This window comes from Eubalaena glacialis, chromosome 1 (genome assembly GCF_028564815.1).
Source record: "Eubalaena glacialis isolate mEubGla1 chromosome 1, mEubGla1.1.hap2.+ XY, whole genome shotgun sequence".
Taxonomy (NCBI): Eukaryota; Metazoa; Chordata; class Mammalia; order Artiodactyla; family Balaenidae; genus Eubalaena; species Eubalaena glacialis.
The window spans coordinates 105,327,992-105,346,979 of NC_083716.1; the positions used below are offsets into that span (position 1 = coordinate 105,327,992).

The following is an 18,988-nucleotide window of genomic DNA, read 5'->3' on the forward strand; positions in this document are numbered from 1 at the left end:
GAGCAGGGGAGACAGACAGCCTTGGAGGCTGGGGATTTGAAACCAGAAGCCCTGGACCAAGCTGCCACTTCCCTGCTGAGTATCTTGGTCAAGTCACAGGACCTTGGTGAACCAGTTTCTCTTCTGTCAATGGGACTCTGCCCCATTTCCTGCTGTACTGCAGATAGCTTAGGCGAAAGCAGGAAGAACGGGTGCCTCATCCCATGCTAGGGCGACTGAAAGGGCCGGGGCTCTCCTGGGCTCCCTGTGACTTGGTTGTCAGGCTCTGGGGGAAGAGCGACCGGGTGGGTGAGTTGCAGTGAGGGGTGGGGAGGGTCCACCTAGGGCCAAGGGTCTCAATTTCCGCTAAGCTTGTCCCTGAAAACTGGAGCAGGGAGATCAGGGAAGCCCCGTCCTCCAGGAAGTGGTGGGGGCAGCATCCTTCACCTTGTGGCTCCAGGACTAGAGGACTGACAAATACCAAGTCTCATCCCAGTTACCGTTTATTCCCCTGCCCCCTGCTGGGACCCCTGAAGTCTTCCCAGAAAACTCAACAGACCCAAATCCCAGGCCCTCTTCCTGCCCCAGGTCCCTTCGGTTCTGAGGAATTATCACCACGCCCCCGCCCCGAGGCCCGGAGGAGGGGTGTTATAGTCCCAGGAGCGATCACACGGCATCTGGCGGGAAGATGGGCAGCAGTCAGCCCTCAGGACCCGTCTTGGCCTGTCTGGGTGGCCCTGCTCCAGCCTCAGATGACACTGGTCCTGCAGGCACCCCGGCTCTGCGCCGAGGGGCTGGCCTTGGTGCCGCTGCTGAAGGAGCCGAGCGCCGCCGGGTGCAGTGGGCACTCACGCAGGTGCCACTGCCGCCACTTCTTCTGAACCTCCAGCTGCACCTGCGCCCAGAGCCCAGCCGTCAGCCGGGAGGAAAGGGTGACCCTGGCCCAGGGTCCTGCTCCCCTGCCCCCAGAGCCCAGCCGTCAGCCGGGAGGAAAGGGTGACCCTGGCCCAGGGTCCTGCTCCCCTGGGGCCTCGTTCGGGCTCTGCCATTTCTGCCCAGCAGGCATGCCTTCCCCTCCTGCAGGCCGCTCAGATTTACCATCTCGACGTCCAGTAGGTATTGAGGGCCCCCTTTCCCTTGGGTCCTTTCACCTGCACTCTCCACACATCTGTCCCGAAGAAGGGGGTTGTTCCACAGTCTCCAGATTGGTCACCTGGGGCAACTGGACACATCCCCATGAAGCCACCCAAGCTCGGAACTGATATGGGGGCCAAAGGGCTGCTCTTTGGGAATTTCCTTCACAATCCCCAGCTGTAGCAGCAAAGCCTTTGAGGCCAGACTTGATGCTTAATTTTTGGAAAACATCAGAGGCTACTCCCATTCAAGTGGGGCAAACCAGATGATCAACAGTCACAGGAAGGCTTTACTTGTGTGCAACACCCACCGTATCCAAGTAATGTCAACTGCACAGCCTCTGTGCCAGGAACCTCACGTCCCGACGGTGTTCTGGGCAAGGGCAGAGACCTCCAGCTAAGGGTGCAGCCCCCCGCCCTGTCAGGAGTCACACTCTTTGGAGGTCTCAGAGGACAGAGCAGCAAACATTTCACCTGAGTCACTCATTTTACAGATGAGAGGCCTGAGGCCCAGAGCAGGGCCGTGACCGACATCACCCATCAAGCAAGCAGTTAGCAGCCGCGGTTAGGGCTGGGGTGCCTGCACTTTCCTCCATTTCCTGAACTTGCCCAAGGATAAGAATCACCTGGGGTGCTAGTTAAGACATTCTCAGCCTCCAGCCCAGACTGACTGGACCTCTTTTTGCTGGTTTAGAAACAGGGCAGGACCCAGCAGTTGTTTTAACAAGGCCTGCAGGTGATCCTGGGGCTCCCATGAGGTGAGCCGAGACTCCTGGAAGACAGGCCCAAGCCAGGAGGGCCCGGCCTCCCCCACCAACGCCACACCCCACTCCCCACCACCCCTTCCAGGTATGGCTGTGAGGGAGCTCCCCTGCACCCGGGCAGCCCAGGACACTCACCTCCCCATTGAGGAAGCAGTAGAGAACGGCCACCACCAGACCCTGCGGAAAAAGCCGGGCAATGGGATGAGTGCGGGCCCAGCACCCAGCCTCCTACCCGCCTGGGGCCCTTTCATCACCAGCCCCAGCTCACTGCTCCCCACAGCTGTTCCAGAGCCTCCCCACGCCTCTCCCCCTCCAGGGGAAGTGGAGGCTTCCTCTTCCGGCCCTCAGTGCCCCTAGCTGTGCTGGCATCACCCACACAGACTGACACCCTTGGGGGCAAGGACCTCCCCCGTGTCCAGGGAGGGGCCCTGCACCAGGGTGGTGTCAGTTACGTTAAGTGGAGGCCACAGGGACCAGGCAGGTCACCGGAATTAGTGAGGCGGGCCATCTGGGAGGAGCAGGAACAACGGCACCTGAGCCATGCCCATCCGGCCCGGAGCTGAGCAGGTGGGGCAGCCCATGGGAGCCCCTGGGCCTGGGTGGGCTCATCTGCAAGACGAGCTGGAAATCTGGAGAGGTTTAAACAGGGCCAGCTACTCACGTTGAAAGACAAATGTGTGGCCGTGTGGTCAGAACAGCTGGCGTGCAGGTCGCAGGCAGGTACCGGCCAGCCAACAGTGGGGCGTGAGCCCCCCCTCACGTCCAGGTCAGAGGCCTCAGGGCTACGTATGCTTTAGGTTCCCTGGGATGGTGGGGGTCTGTGCCTATCAGGGCCCTCCCCCGCTAGCATCCGGAGCTCCTCTCTTCCCAGTGGTACCCCCGGAGTCCTGGCGTGGAGCCTGCCAGGCGGGGCTGCGGGTGGAGGTGCGGGATCTGAGCCAAAGAGGCCTGCGTGGAACCGTGAGCTACGAGCAGGGTCTCGCAGTCGGGATGCCCTGCTCACCTCAGGGCCCTCCGAGGGCCGGCCTGTCCTTCCTAACAAGCCCCTGCCCTCAGGCTTCCCACAGAGGCCCGGGTGCCGCAGCCCTGACCTCGGGTGGCCCAGCCCCTCCCCCCAGTGCCAGCCAGGCCTGCCCCTGGCTACTTATGACATGGACAGGACCCCAAAGAGGGGTGAACCAGCCTGTTTATGGTGGGCTTCATCCACACGACTGCTCAGGAGTCCTGGTGTTTTTCTGTTTTGTTTTGTTTTTTAATTTTAGTTTTTTTTTATTTTTGGCTGCGTTGGGTCTTCGTTGCTGCGCGCGGGCTTTTCTCTAGTTGCGGCAAGCGGGGGCTACTCATCGTTGCAGTGCGCGGGCTTCTCATTGCTGTCACTTCTCTTGTTGCGGAGCACGGGCTCTAGGCGCACGGGCTTCAGTAGTTGTGGCACTCGGGCTCAGTAGTTGTGGCGCACGGGCTTAGTTGCTCCGCAGCATGTGGGATCTTCCCAGACCAGGGCTCGAACCCGTGTCTCCTGCATTGGCAGGCGGATTCAGAACCACTGCGCCACCACAGAAGCCCAGTCCTGGCGTTTTAACAAGAGTTACAAACTAGAAGGATCTGCTCTAAGAGCCTCAGGTGTGGTTGATGCCACATGGAACGGGGACCACGGGGGGGCGGGGCAGGAACACAGACTCAAGGCAGCGGTTTTCAAGTCTTGCCACACATTAGAATCACCTGGGAGCTCTGGCCCAGGGTGCAATCTGTGCCCCAACTCCGAATGTCTGGGGTGAGACCATCAGCAGCTCTGAAAGATGGTTCGAAGGGGCACCATTGATTAGGAGCCGCTGTCAGAGGGTGTGAAAGTCGGGCTTTGAAATAAACGAGAGCTGGGTTTGGGGCGGAGCTTAGCCTGTGTAATTTTGGGCTTCTGGGTTCCAGGTGCTTCATTCAATCCTTGCAGAGCCCTAGGAGGTGGGTGGGGAGGACCCCCGCTTCACAGGTGAGGGACTGAGTCCCGGGTCGGCAGGCCGGGAGCTGGTGGTCAGGCTGCTGCCACCTCACTGGACCAGGGCTGCCCCAGCCTCAAAGGTCCGGAGACACAGTCTCACTGTTGAGGTGGGGGCAGCCCCGGGTGAGGGCCGGTTAGACGTGCCCCAGGTACGCAGAGGGCGGCCTGCCTCAGCCAGCAAGCTTCAGAAATTCCACGGTTTGTATACAGTCATTAAGAATATGCAGTCTTGGACCTCCCTGGTGACACAGTGGTTGAGAATTGGCCTGCCAATTCAGGGGACACGGGTTCCAGCCCTGGTCCGTGAAGATCCCACATGCCGCGGAGCAACTAAGCCCGTGCGCCACAACTACTGAGCCCACGAGCCACAACTACTGAAGCCTGCACGCCTAAAGCCCGTGCTCCGCAACAAGAGAAGCCACAGCAATAAGCCTGCGCACTGCAACGAAGAGTAGCCCCCGCTCGCCGCAACTAGAGAAAGACCGTGAGCAGCAACGAAGACCCAACGCAGCCAAAAATAAATAAAAATTAAAAAAAAAAAAAAGAATATGCAGTCTTTGAAGAATTTTAATGACCTGGAGAGACGTTCATGATGGAATGATAAAGAATTAAACAGAACAAGGAGGATATAAAAGCCACACGTCCTGACCTCAATTTTGTGTGTGTACATGTGTGTGTACGTGTGTGTGTCTTCTTGGATAGAAAAGAGACAGAAGTAAACACACTGACATTTTAACAGAGGTCATTATATCGGGTTATGAGATTATCGATGGATTTTCCTTTTTCTTTTAACTTTTCCTTATTTTCCAAATTTTCCTCAATAAGCAAGTATTTCTACAATTAGGAGGAGCTAATAAACTTTCGTTTTTAGAAATATATGACAGTGATCATGGCATTATGGTTCTGTGTGTGTTCTTTAAGCTCTCGTCTTTTAGAAATACATGCTAAAATATTTACATTTGAAATACAACGATGGTTTGGGGTTGCTTAAAATGATGTGGGTGGCGGTAGAGGTGAAACAGGACAGGCCATGAAAGGGTAAGGGCCACACGGAGGTTCATTATATCGTACGCTTCACTTTTGTATTATGGAAAAATTTTTCCATAATACAAAATTTTAAAAATATGCATACAGTATAAATGTATAATATATAATAAAATGATATCTATGTTTGTATTTGAACAGTGGTTCTTTTTTTAAAAAAAAGTCTTAAAGATCCTTTTTCTCTGTAAACATTTCAATGGGAACATTTAGGCAAGTGCTTTTGGTTTCCTCCTAACAAGCGTTTCCCGAGGGGAGCCGAACGGCCTTCACGAGCAGTCTGCAGCCCCAGCCGCAAGCCCAGCTCCAGAGACAGGAAGTCCCCATCCACGCAGGATGACACCTGGGTCTCCAGGTCCTCAGCGGGGTCACTACCCACTTCTGTTGGCCAGGTCATGACCTTCCACCCATCTGGACCTGGACCCCCCACCTGCTAAACGGGCCACGGTGAGCCCAGCCTCCCGCACGTTATGTGGAAGCTTCCTGGCCCAGAGCAAAAGATCATGGATTACACAAGAGACTAGGTGCTCTGCGGGTCTGGGGTGCTGGCCGGGGTCTCTGGGCAGAGAAGAGGCTCAGAGGGAGCAAAGGGGACAGCCCTGGGGTAGGGGTCTGAAGGTGTGGGTTAGGGCCAGACCCCACTCAGGAATGTGTTCCCAGTGACGCGTCCTCCCTGGAAGTGAGCGTCACAGGAGGACCACCCTGGGCACACCCGTCCTGAACAGAACTCCAGGAATGAGGGCAGCGTTGAGCCCCACCCCAAGGCCGCGGCCTGCCCAGGTGAGGAAGACTGCGGGATGGTCAGCGTTGTTGAAGACAGGCTGGCTTCTTCCGGAAAACCCACTGGGAGAGAGTTCTCTCAGGCCGTTCCCTAGGGACTAGCCTGCTTTCATCTAAATCTTGAAAGAGTGTGTTTCTGTCTTTGCTTTGGCTACTGGGAAGCTCCAAACCAAATTTATGACACACCTCTCCCACCTTCAGAAAACTTCATCAAATTTGTTTCTGTGTATGAACTCAGTTTTGGCTTTATTTTCTTTATTCGGTGATCCCTCATCTACTTATTTTTTGTCCTTTGTATGTTTTCCCTGAAAGCTACATCATATTATTTTTGGAAGGAGATAGTTATAAGTAAATAAACAAATAACACTGTGAAGTTTGGGATTCATGTTAAAAGCCCCTTCTGTCCAAACAGGTTTACTATATTTTTTAACTTCACAACATCTTGTTGAATTAGAAGGTAGGTGGTTTCTCCCCTCCCTTTGTTTTCTTTTTTTAAAGTTGGCTTTTATTTTTAGTGAATTGTGTATGTAATTGGTTTCAAAGAGTCAAATGTCTCTTGTCACAAAAAAAAGAAAAGAAAAAACAGTAAGCTGCTGACACCCCTGCCCCATTTCCTGTTCTCAGAGGCAGCGGCTTGGAACTCTCTCGACTGATTCTGAGTTATATGCGGATGTTGCTACTTCTGAATTTTTCAGCTTGGGGCGGTTTTTATGGACTTCCCAGTGTGGAGAGGAGGCTATCCTTCTTTCGCACAGCCTTCCACCCCCCGCCCACTCCCCCACTACACTCATCTTCCTGTCCTACTCCTTGATGGCTGAGCCCGAGCCCTCGGCGCTTACATTATTTTGACTCTAATTACCGAGACTTGTGTGATCGTGTGTGCTGGGCTACGTTCCCTTCGTCTTCCCTGGAGTCAGTCTCTCTCTCCTTACTTGCATCTCCCACCCCCGCGTGACTGGTGGGGAGCTTGGGTCCCACTGAGGGTCACGCAGCACGGTGAGGTCCTGCCCCTGCGTCTCGTGGGTCTCTGCCAAATGAGGCATCCCTCTGCCTCCGGGAAGACCTGGCTTTTGGCCTCTCCACTTTTCTCTCAGGAGAGAACACCTCTTCCCACCGTGAAGCCACAGTCCCTGGAGCTTACCTGGAATGAGCCAAGGGCCAATTCAAAGAACAGCTGCATCTCCATGGCATCCTCCGGGGAGAAGGCAAAGACTATGTAGTGGACTCCGAAGAGGGGGACCAGCAGGAGGGTGGACTTGGCCAGGCGCCTGAGGACACAGAGGCGCTGCGGTCTCGGGCCCCTCCACACCCAGGGGCACCCCCATCTCGCCTGACTGCAGGAGGCTTTGCAGCAGTGTCCCCGCCGCTTGATTGTTTTTACTTCCGTTTCGGAAAATCTCCAACTCCCACGTACCCGTCACCCGGATTCAATACTTATCAGTCCACGGCCAGTCCCCAAGTTTCTGTTCATGCGCCCTATCAGTAAAACGCTTTGAACCCATACCCACATGAATAACTTTATTGATTTATAACGTATCTGCATGTACTACTATCACTCTGTGTCTTATGTATTATTAGCAAAACCAGCATTCTCATTTGTTTGATAATAAATATCTGTAAGGAAGAAGCTCTTTTGTTTTCTTCCCAGGTTAGGGTGGCCAAATTTAGCAAACAAAAATACAGGATACCCAGTTCAATTTGAATTTCAGATAAACAATGGATAGTGGTTTTTTTTGGTGTAAGTACTAAAAAACTATTTGTTGTTTATCCAAAGTTCAAATTAAACTGGGCATCCTGTATTTTATCTGGCAACTCTGTCCTGGATCCCCAGCTGCCCCCTACTTTGGAGCCACTACTCTAGTGACATCCTGGGGAAGCTGTCACCCGGTAATCCAGGCCTCTGCCAGATTCTCAAAACTCAGACCATGACAGAGAAAGCCTCTGTTGGACACTGATTTGTCTTCAACATTTGTCATGGGCTGAACTGTGTTCCCCCAGAATTTTAAGTTGAAGCTCTAACTAAGCCCCAGTACCTCAGAATGTGACTGTACTTGCAGACAGGGACCAGTTTAAATGAGACCATCAGGGTGGGACCGTAGTCCAACCAACTGGTGTCCTTGTAAGAAGAGACACCAGGGATGCAGGTGCACAAGAGAAAAGGCCACGTGAGGACCCAGCGAGAAGGCGGCCGTTTACAAGCCAAGGAGACAGACCTCAGGAGAAACCAAACCTGCCAACACCTTGATCTTGGACTTCCAGCCTCCAGAACTGTGAGTAAATAAACTTCTCTTATTTAAGCCAGCCAATCTGTGGTATCTTATTGTGGCAGGCTGTGCAGACTAACACAGCATCTTTCTTGAACATCTTAAAGGTTTTAAAGTATTTTTGGATCACATTATCTTGAAAATCTGGTGAAAGCTAAGGTCTGGTGAAAGCTAAGGTCTAGTGAAAGCTGGAAAATACAGTCGACCCTTGGCATCCACGGGGATTGGTTCCAGACCCTCCACAGACACCAAAATCCTTGGATGCTCAAGTCGTTTACATAAAATGGGGTAGTATTTGCATATAACCTACGCACATTTCCCCATATATTTAAATCATCTTTAGATTACGTATAATACCTCATACAATGAAAATGTTTTGATTGGGAATTTTTTTTCCCAAATATTTTCAATCTGCAATCCAAGGTTGGCTGAATCCTCAGATGCAAAACCCACAGACAAGGAGGGCCACTGTCCCTGTAAAGATTTGAATTTAGGTCCTCGAAGCCCACTCTCTGACTCCCTAGCCTTGTCCCAAGGGTAAGATCTCTGCCTCCAGGGATCCTGCTTAGATTTCTTTTCTCCCCACCCCCAGGGCTGGGTCTCAGGGTCACATGGACCCATTCTCCCTTCCCCTGGTCCACTGTAAACTCCCAGGTCCCGGCTTTTCCTTTTCCTCCACCTCCAACAGTGCCCAGCACCAGCTGGGTAAACAACAGGTGCTCAGTAAATGCCTGCTGACTGACTGAGCGAGCGTGCCTAGGTCTTGGCCCTCCACTTACTTATAGTGGTTCCCTTCACTTCCTCTTGTTTCTTGAGTTCTAAGTTTCCTCATCAGGATCCTTAGGATGTTTATAAAAAGGATGAAATTAATCTGTAAAACACAAGGCAGAGGTGGGGCTAACAGTGATCTGCTCTCCCAGCATGGCCCCCGGCCCTGGCCCCCGGCCCTGGCCCCGGGCAGGGAAGGCGCTGCAGGCCACACCAGGACAGCTCAGCTCGCCACTCCCTCCGCCACCCCCAGACCTTCCGGGGGCTGGGCAGTGTGCTGCTGAAACACACCGTCTGGGCAGGGATGGCTGCCACAGCACCGCCCCCCGCCCCTGGGATTCAGGAGCTCTGAGGTCTGCTCAGCTGCAGCGTGGATTACTCACACTTGGAATGCGTTGGAATCTTGATAAAAGGCAGACCTGGAGTGGGCCTGAGATTCTGCATTTCTAGCAAGCTCCAGGGAATGAATGCCAAAGCTGGTCCTTGGACTACGCTTTGAGTAGCAAAGGCTTTATAGCAGAGGTTCTCAAAGTTTAAGGTGCAGATTGCTGGGCTCCACCCCCAAGGTTATGGTTTAGTAAATGCAAATTAGATTTGCTTTTTTTTTTTTTTGGCCACACCACATGGCTTGCAGGATCTTAGTTCCGCAACCAAGCCCTCAGCAGTGAAAGCACGGAGTCCTAACCACTGGACCACCAGGGAATTCCCAAGATCTGCATTTTTAACAAGCTCCCAGGTGAAGCTGCTGGTTTGGGGACCACACTCTGAGAACCACTGCTTCGGAGACTTACAGAATCTCTGCAGGTCAATCGCCAGCTCCAGGAAGCCTTCTTGATTACCTCCTTTTCCTGATTCACTGTAGTTAGGGATGATGCTAATTGTAAGAGCACTTGAAATACTTGAAAGGGGCCAAATGCAAGCATCTGTGTGTGTCCACTAATCACCAATTCAATCCTAACTTTCTAAAGGACAGGAACGGAGTCTATTTCTTTTGGTGGCCCCTTCCCCAACTCCAGTGCCCAGTGCCAGCAACACTATGAAGTTACCCGTGCGTCGGCCCCTCTCCTCCCCTCCCCCACCAGCTCTAGAATCATTTTGCAGAAGCAGGATCAGTGGAGCTGACTGGCTGGGCCCCCTCATTGTTCAGACAAGTAGCCTGGGGCCTGGGGACGCTGGCCAGAAGACACAGGATTAGTGGCCTGTTTGGGACCCCAGCCCAGCGCCCCTGCTTCAGGACACTTCTCAGCTCGCTGTTTGTGCATCTTGCTCTGAGCCGTGCGTGGTGTAAACTAACAAAGGCTCTTTTATCTTATTTCATTTTTTGCCTTTGAATTGTATTTAATTTAATAGGGAGAACTTGAAAGCAAAAGGAAAAATCTTAACTATCCCAAGGATGAGTCTTAAATAGTGGAATTCTAGGCCCCGTGACAGGCTGGTAGGGAGAACCTTTGCATCAGGAGTGCCCACCCAACATCCGTCAGTCACTATAGAGACTACAGTCTAGTGAAAGCAGCCTGGGCCCTGGGGCTCTCGCGGGCTGGGCTGTCCAAGCCCCACAATTACAGCAGGGAAACTGGCTCCGTGTCATGCAGCTACAGCACATCAGCTGGTCAAATAATTTCAAATGACGTGGGAAAGATTACATCTATTGCTAAGTGAAAAAAACAAACTAGGACACAAAACTATATTAAGCATTTTTGAAAAAGTACATGTGCTCAAAGAAAAAAATAGGAAGGAAAAGCACATGATCACAATGTGCATCTAGGGACTAAAAATATGGGTGATTTTATTCCCTTTTTAAAAATACATTTTGTATTTTCCAATTTTTTACATGAATTCCATTATTATTATTTTAGAAATGACAATATATTTTGATTTTACAGAAAAACAAGTACATTCTTATTAAAACATAGTTAGTGATAGAGTCAATATTTTTCCACCACATTATCAACCTAATAAAAAAGGTTCTGACATTATCTAAATGTGACAAGCTGACAAAAAACAACTTTTGGTAAATAATAGCAGATTTCATTATACTGTTTTCAGCGTATTGACTGTAGTAGGAAATGAAAGCTTAGTATATTTCATTATCCCTTAAGCTTCAATTTAGTCAGATTATAAAACACTATGCTAAGCTTAGCAAGTAAAAATGATAATCAAATTATTTGTTACCATAAAATGACTTTGGGTAGCAGTGTCTTAGGGGAGCAAAAATAAAGTCTTGTTTAAAGTACTAGACACTCCCTGTGCTAGCAGTACACCCTGCATTACTACCATGTCAGACACCCTCTTCCCTGAGTGGTTCCAGATTAATGAACGGCCCTCACACCTGCTAAGAAAAGCAGAAATAGGAAGTCGTTATACTCTCCTGAGCTACTCAGTGGCCTAATGTGGCTGCTACTCAGATTTCTCTACAATTTCAAGCTCTCCTATTGCAAGTCGAGATGGTAGGTAGCATCAAATAAAATTCTATTATTTTTGAAAAAAAAACGAAGGTGGTCACGGATGGCCCCAGGAGGCGAGCCCTTCAGCCATCAGCAGAGGAGGGGGCTGCTGCCCTGTGTTGCCCTCCTGTGAGCCCAGGAGGGGCACGTCCTGTCACCTGGCTCTGCAGCCTTGGCACTCCTCTGAGCCTGTGCACATTACTTCCGGAGAGGGGCTGCCCCAGTGTGCCCCCCCGCCCCACGTGTCTTTCTTGTTCTTATCCAGGCCCACAGGCTCAGCTAAGGGCCTCTGGATTGCAGAGCACAATCACCTGGGAACTTAAAACCAAGACAAGCCCCCAGGCCCCTCCCCAAGACAAGGAGACCCTGCACCTCTGCTATCACTGTTTTTAGAAAGCTCCCAGGTTGAGAGTCCAGCCAGGGTCGAGACCCCTGAGCTCCCCTGTCCACGAGTCCCTCCTGAATCTCTCCGCTGGGGCCACCCCTCCGGGCCTGTCCCCGTCACAGCACCACAGAGGCCCAAGACCAGTTTGGCACTTGGCTTTCCCCAGGTGCAACCCCCCTCCCGTGATCCCAGCTCAGTGAGCCTGCCCACTTTAACCAGAGAACACTGAGAAAAACGACCAAGCGCCAATGCTCTGAACCAGTGGAGGCGGAATCTCAGGCCAGCCTCAGCCAGCCAGTTCGGGTAAGGAGCTCTGCTCGCCACACCGCAGCTGCCACCCGTGGACCAGGCGAAGGCAAGCTCTTGCCACCTGCCTCACTGCCCTCCCATCCACCGGTCTCTAGGGGCCGGAGCTCCCAGACCCTCCTGCCACTGCCCAGCCCCTGGAAGGTCTGGTTTATCCCTCCGCACACCCAGAGGCAGCAATGCTGGCCTTGCCCTGGCCCTCTGCCCTGCAAGCCGGTCCTGTTTTGGTCTCTCCCGCTGGAGCCCAGCTCAGGGGGATGGCCACTTACCAGGACGGAGACGATCACAGGCCCTCGAATGACCCACCAGATGGACGCGTTGGCATTGATGTCCCAGCACCTAGGGAGGGAGAGCCAGGCATCACAAGGAGTGGGGAGCTGGCTGACCAGAAGAGACTAGTTCTCTGACGTCCCCTTTGTGGGAAGGACCCACAGTGTGGTCCTGACCCCGGAGGCTGTGTGCTCAGCACCCTGAGAACTGACCGTCCTCTGCGGCCCAGGAGCACTGCCAGGGCCAAGGGAGCATCTGCGAGCAGAAGCGTGCGGACCTGAGATGGAAGGTTCTGGGCCCCAAAGCCAGCACGCTGTCCGATGCATCGGGGAGCATGGTGGCCGGGCAGCTGACCTCAGGGAGTGAAGTGTCCGGGTGACTGACGTGTGACCTCGGCCCCGGGGACGTCAGGCACAGGGGCACTTGGCAACTGGAGAGCCTGTGCTTGGTCTAAGGCGGCCACAACTCTGTCCAGCTCATTTTTGCCACAAGGGCACATAGGAAATGTTGACAGAACTTTCCATTTGTTCTAAAGAAGCTGAAAATCCAGACTTTTTTTTAAGGGAATTTATCCAATCAAAAGGATTATTTGGGGGGCTTCCCTGGTGGCACAATGGTTAAGAATCCGCCTGCCAATGCAGGGGACACGGGTTCGAGCCCTGGTCCAGGAAGACCCCACATGCCGCGGAGCAACGAAGCCCGTGCGCCACAACTACTGAGCCTGCGCTCTAGAGCCCACGAGCCACAACTACTGAGCCCGCGTGCCACAACTACTGAGCCTGCGAGCCTAGAGCCCGTGCTCTGCAACAAGAGCAGCCACCACGATGAGAAGCCCGCGCACCGCAACGAAGAGTAGCCCGTGCTCGCCGCAACTAGAGAAAGCCCGCGTGCAGCAACGAAGACCCAACGCAGCCAAAAATAAATAATAAAATAGATACAACATTAAAGAGATAAAAAATGTTTAAAAAAAAAGAAGGATTATTTTGGACTGAATTGGACTGCAAGACACGTGCACGCCTCGTCTGCCCTCGTCCACTCTCCGGCCTGGCTGTGTCATTACACTGATGACACACGGCCTCCCTCCCCCTCAGCCCGGCTGCCGCACCTCCTCCCGGGCTTCTTCCATGCTTTCCTTCCACGAGCCCGCTCCCAGGAACCCCCGGGCTTACCCTGTCCCTGAGCCCAAGTCTTTGGAGAACGAGACTAGAGCTCTTGGTGCCCGTCAGGGCTATAAGGCTGCTCTCCTGCTCTCCTGGGCCTGCGGGACTCACACACCCGTGTCGGAGGAGGGAGCTGCCAGGAGAGGAAGAGCTGGGCTGGCCCTTAGAGCAGCTGCCAGCATTTCACAGCTCTCGTCGGGCACCTGACCCAACCACAGAGCGGCTGGGCCGGCCCACCCCAGGAGGGCTGGGCATTCGGCAGCCTGCGCTGCAGAGAGCTCGCCTGTGGCCCCAGGTCTGAGACACAGGCCTCTCCTAGGTAACAGCTCCAAAGAAGGATCCATCCTGCTGGAAGCGCTGGACAAGATAAAATATACCCTCGTTACCTCCCTCCATCCACCAGCTTACCCAACATCTTCCAGAAAGTGTCTGGTGACAGCCCACGAAGCAACAAAAATGGCTGGGGAACCTGAGGGTTAAAAATAAAGGGGGGGGGGCAGAAAGGAGAGGACTCAATTTTCAGCACCCTTATGAGAGACAGGACAATCAGTGATTCCAGGCCAGGGAGCAAGCAGGTGCCAAGGTCTGGTTGCCATGGAAACCCCCTTGCCATCCCGTGTAAATGTGCAGCCACCCGCTTCAAGGGTGCCAAGGAATCCCTGGGAACGCAGGCAGGATCAGACAGATCCTGAAGGCCACTGGGGGGCAGGGGGCTCCTGGGAGCTTGGGCCAGATTCTGGAGGACCTCTGCGGGGGAGAAGGGAGGGGACCAGGGCCCCTGGGCAGGCCCATGGAGCTTGTGGAGGCCACTGGTGGAGCCCTTTTCTCAAACTGGGATATTTGGGGGGGATACAAGGCCACAGGAGAACATTTAGTTTTATTTGAATATTGGTTTGTAAAAAGCTTGGCCATTCAACTGGTAATGTAAGCTATCAATGTTATGTAAACAAAAATACATTTTGGACTAGAGAATTGTAAGTACACAGGAAATTTAAAGATAAAATACAAGAACACTTCCTGACTTCTGGCTGAACATGACAAACTGAACTTATACATTTATCTCTGTTTCTCACTGAAACCCCCCCAACATGAGAGTAAAGAAATAAAAAAGCTACAAGCCCATAAGCACAAAGAATGGGCAAGGAGGGTACAGTGCACGAGAGATGTCAGCACACTTAGGAACCTGGGAGCTGGCAGAGGAGCAGTAACTGATGTCCCAGAGCAGACGAAGCTGAAACACAGCGCGGCATGGGGGCTGCTGCTGGGAAGGCGCCCGGGCCCGGTGGTGAGGGCACCCGGGACGCCAGCAGGCAGGAGAGAGGGTGGGGCTGGAAGACAGGAAGCACGGAACCACCCCAGGTGACCAGCACCACCCTCCTACAGCCAAAGAGTTCATCCCCGACAGAAGGGCATTCTCTGGAGAAACAGAGCCAGGGGGAATGGGGCTCTGGCCCAGCAGAGGGTGGGAGGGGTGCTCAGCTGGGCACGGGGACCAAGAGATGGTCTACACCTGTGCTGCCACGTGTGGCCACTGAGCCCTTGATACGTGGCTGCTCTCAGATGAGCCGTGCTGAAAGTGCAAGAGAGCAGATTTGGAAGATGTGCAAGAGTAAAAGACTGTAAAATATGTTATTAATGATTTTTTAAATTATACATAGAAATGTTAATATTTTGGTTATATTGGGTTAAACAAAATATACTACTGAAATTAATTTTACTAATTAATGAAACTAATTAGTTTCTTTTTACTGTGTTTACTGTGGCTACTAGAAAATTTTAAGTTATATAAAATATAGCTCAGATTCTATTTTTAATGGACACGCCTGTCATCCGCTGACTGGTAAGAGCCCACCCCCAGGCTGCTCAGTTCTCAGACTTCTAACAGCCGGGATTGCACCCTTGCTCGAGCCCTCCAAACCCCACCCCAGGCAGGAGATGACAGGATTCTTCCCTGGAGGAACCAAACAGCCCCAGACAAAGGGCCTCTAGTACCGATGCTGAGGACCCACGAACACAGCGGCCACTTCCAGCCTAGTCTCCCTTGAGAGACACGTACCCCCGCTCCCCTCCACACACACACACACAGAGGGCCTTCAGTCAACACCGAAGTGACTCACTCTTAAATATGAATAGTCAAGGTCATCAACATCTGAGGAAAGCTGATTACATAAAAGACAAGGACCAAAACAACCAGAGAAAAGGAACTCAGAGGAAACAGACCATACAGGCTGTACGAGGAACTTGAGCAAAACAATTCCAAGGAATATCATCAGCGAGATTAGAGGGACGATTACTTCTCCAAGACACAAACAGGATGCCGAAAACAGGGAGCATTCAGAGAATAAGGAAGAGGGCTTGGAAATTCAATATATGATGATCAAGATTTTTAAAATTCCATAGATGGGATGGAAGATAAAGACCAGGAACTGCCCAGAAAGCAGAACACAAAGTGTGGAATGAAAAGTAAGAGGAAAGAAATGAGAAAATTAGAAGCCAATTCCAGGATGTGCACCATCTGATTAAAAGTTTCAGAAAGAGAGGATTAAAAACCAGAGGGAAGGAAATGATCAAAGGGGCAGTGTAAGAACACTGTCCAAGAAATGAAGGATGTGAGTTTCCAGATGAAAGGACCACCACATACCAGCAAAAGGATGAAAACAGACTTGCATGGGGGCAATCCCTATGATATTTCAAAACACAGGAGACAGAGAGAAGATTCTACAGATTCTACAGCTTATACAGAGGTGAGTAAAAAGGCTCCGGAAACAGAATGACATGGCATGTCGCACAACACCAGATGCCAAAAGAGAAGGCCTTCAAAATTCTGGGGAAAAGTAACTGTCAACCTAATTTCTATGCCTAGCAAAACTACAAATAGGGCGTGAAAGTTGAACAAAGATATGTTTAGATATGCAATGCAAAAAAATGTAGCTTCCAGACGTCCCTGGTGGTGCAGTGGTTGAGAATCTGCCTGCCAATGCAGGAGACATGGGTTCGAGCCCTGGTCTGGGAAGATCCCACATGCCGCGGAGCAACTAAGCCCGTGCACCACAACTACTGAGCCCATGCGCCACAACTACTGAAGCCCGCAAGCCTAGAGCCCGTGCTCCGCAACAAGAGAAGCCACCGCAAATGAGAAGCCCGCGCACCGCAACGAAGAGTAGCCCCCGCTCGCCGCAACTAGAGAAAAGCCCATGCGCAGCAACGAAGACCCAACGCAGCCAAAAAAAAAAAATTGTAGCTTCCATGCACTCTTTGTTAAGACAGACACTGGAGGATGTGCTCCAACACGACTGGACAGTAAACCAAAGAGAGGCAGACAAGAAGTCAAGGAATAGGATCCGTGGAGGAAAACGAAGGAAATCTCAGCCTGAAGGTTAAGGGAGTTGAGCAAGTCTAGAGAATGACCAGCCCAAATAGAGCAGGAGGGCAGAAGGCTCTTCTAGAAAGAACATGGGTGGGTGTATCACGTTAAATAGCATCCCCCCCCCAAAGGTTCATATCCCTAGAACCTTAGGATGTGACCTTTTCTGGAAATAGGGTCTTTGCAGGTGTTATTAGCTAAGATGAAGTCATACTTATAAGGACCTTAATCCAATATAACTGGCATCGTTTTAAGAAGGCCGTGAGATACACACACAGAGAGGAGACATAGAGGGAAGAAGACCATGTAAAGATGGAGGGAGAAATTGGAGTGAGGCTCCTACAAGGCAAAGAAGGCCAAAGACTGCCAGCAACCACCAGAAACAAGGGGAGAGGCATACAGCATATTGTCCCTCAGAGCCCTCAGAAGGAATCAGCCCTGCCAAGACCGGACTTTGAACTTCTGGCCTCCAGAACTGGGAGACAATAAATTTCTGTTGTTTTAAGACAAGTGGCAACTTGTTACAGCAGCCCTAGGACACTAATACAGCAGGAATAAACCAAACAAATAGGAACTAATAGACTTCACATTGTTGCATTTGATGATGGGGAACCAGCACTGGAGGGTTTTCCAGTTCTGTTGAGAATTTGGGAGAATTAATGACAGCAACACGAAATGAGTCAATAAAAAATGACTCCATAAGTTTGGGATTAACACACACACACTACTATATATAAAATAGATAACCAAAAAGGACCTACTGTATAGCACAGGGAACGCTACTCAATATTATGTAATAACCTATATGGGAAAAGAATCTGAAAAAGAGTGGATATATGTATATGTATAACTGATCCACTCTGCTGTACACCTGAAACTAACATAACATTGTAAATCAACTATACTCCAAAATAAAATAAAAATTAAATTAAAAAATGACTCCATAAAATATAAAAACTTAAATATTGGAAGTAAAATCAATGTACACCAGTTGGCTCGGTAGTAAACAATATTTACATAGACATGATCATGTATACATTGAATATTGTGATTTAGCCCCAAACTGTGAAAGACTCTAACAGGAGGATGGAGGTGGCAGATGAAGAATTTTATACCCTTCCCTTTAATCACAAGGAGTCAACAAATAATGCCCCAGGACTTCCCTGGCGGTACAGTGGTTAAGAATCCACCTTCCAACGCACGGGACGCGGGTTGGATCCCTAGTCTGGGAACTAAGATCCCACATGCGGAGGGACAACTAAGCCTGTGCGCTCTAGAGCCCGCACGCCGCAACAAAAAGATTCCGCGTGCTGCAGCGAAGATCCTGCGTGCCACAACTAAGACACGACGCAGCCAAACAAACAAATAAATATTTTTTAAAAAGCAGGCCAAGGATGTGAATAGACAGTAAAAAAAAAAAAAACAATGCCTCAGATGGACAAATCGAGACACAGTAGAATACTGTTTAGAAACATGAGAGCAGATATCAAGGGGAGCAGCTAAAGAGCTGGAAAGTGTTACATATGGTGGCAGAAGTGGGAGCCTCTTCAGGAGCTGCTTGCTTTTGTTTGTTTTTTCATTTTAGACTTGTAGTTCTATTTAATTCTTTAAACCAAGTACACGTATGGCTTTGATAAAAAAAAATTCTCTGCCTCAATTGCGGGTACTTTGGGCAAACATGGATTCTGAGGGCCACCTGTTTATGATTATTTGTCTTACATCTTCAACAGTGAGTCGGTGGAAAAGTTTGAAAAGCGGATAATGGCTTAAGTCGTGGTTCTCACTGTGGTCCCTGCAACAGCGGTATCAGCATCACCTGGGACCTGGTTAGAAATGCAGAGTCTCAGGCTCCACCGCTGGCCCACTGGACCGAGACTGTGGGGTGGGGCCCAGGCAACCAGGTTGACGTGCCCTCTGCGTGGTTCCAACGCAGCTCCAGCTGGAGCACCACCAGTCTGAGTTCCCTCAGTGAATGGGAGTTTGACGCAGCTCCTATAAAAGCCAGAGGTATCACCCTTTCCTGGGCACAGACTGACACCCCAGCCACCTTGAAAAAGTAAAAGCTTTGGATAAGTAATAAAAACTTCAAAAGCTTGTGCCTTCTGACTCAGGGGTCCCAATTCCAGGATTCTCTATTACACATGGAATAAGCTTTGCCCATAGAAGTATTCCTCACTGTGTTATTTATCACAGTGAAAAATGAGAAACAACCTAAACATCCAAAAAATAGGTATTTGGTTATATACATCCACACAGTGGTTAAAAATGTTTACTGAAGATTTGAAAGAATACAGAGCATGCTTCTGTGTTCATGGAAAGAGGCAAGATTCAAAATTC

The 18,988-nt window shown here is 50.9% G+C and overlaps 1 protein-coding gene across 1 annotated transcript in view; it reads right to left on the bottom strand.

The window, feature by feature from the left end:
* Positions 1–464: 464 nt before the first annotated feature.
* Positions 465–18,988, bottom strand: part of SCTR (secretin receptor) — a 64,587-nt gene continuing 46,063 nt past the window's right edge. Inside the window, exons 8-13 of the mRNA XM_061182915.1 lie at positions 13,696–13,756; positions 12,127–12,196; positions 8,734–8,825; positions 6,832–6,958; positions 2,012–2,053; positions 465–874 (exon numbers count right to left, since the gene is read on the bottom strand). Coding sequence (XP_061038898.1) covers positions 728–874; positions 2,012–2,053; positions 6,832–6,958; positions 8,734–8,825; positions 12,127–12,196; positions 13,696–13,756 — 539 coding nt within the window. The 3' untranslated portion in view covers positions 465–727. The remainder of the gene's footprint in view (positions 875–2,011; positions 2,054–6,831; positions 6,959–8,733; positions 8,826–12,126; positions 12,197–13,695; positions 13,757–18,988) is intronic.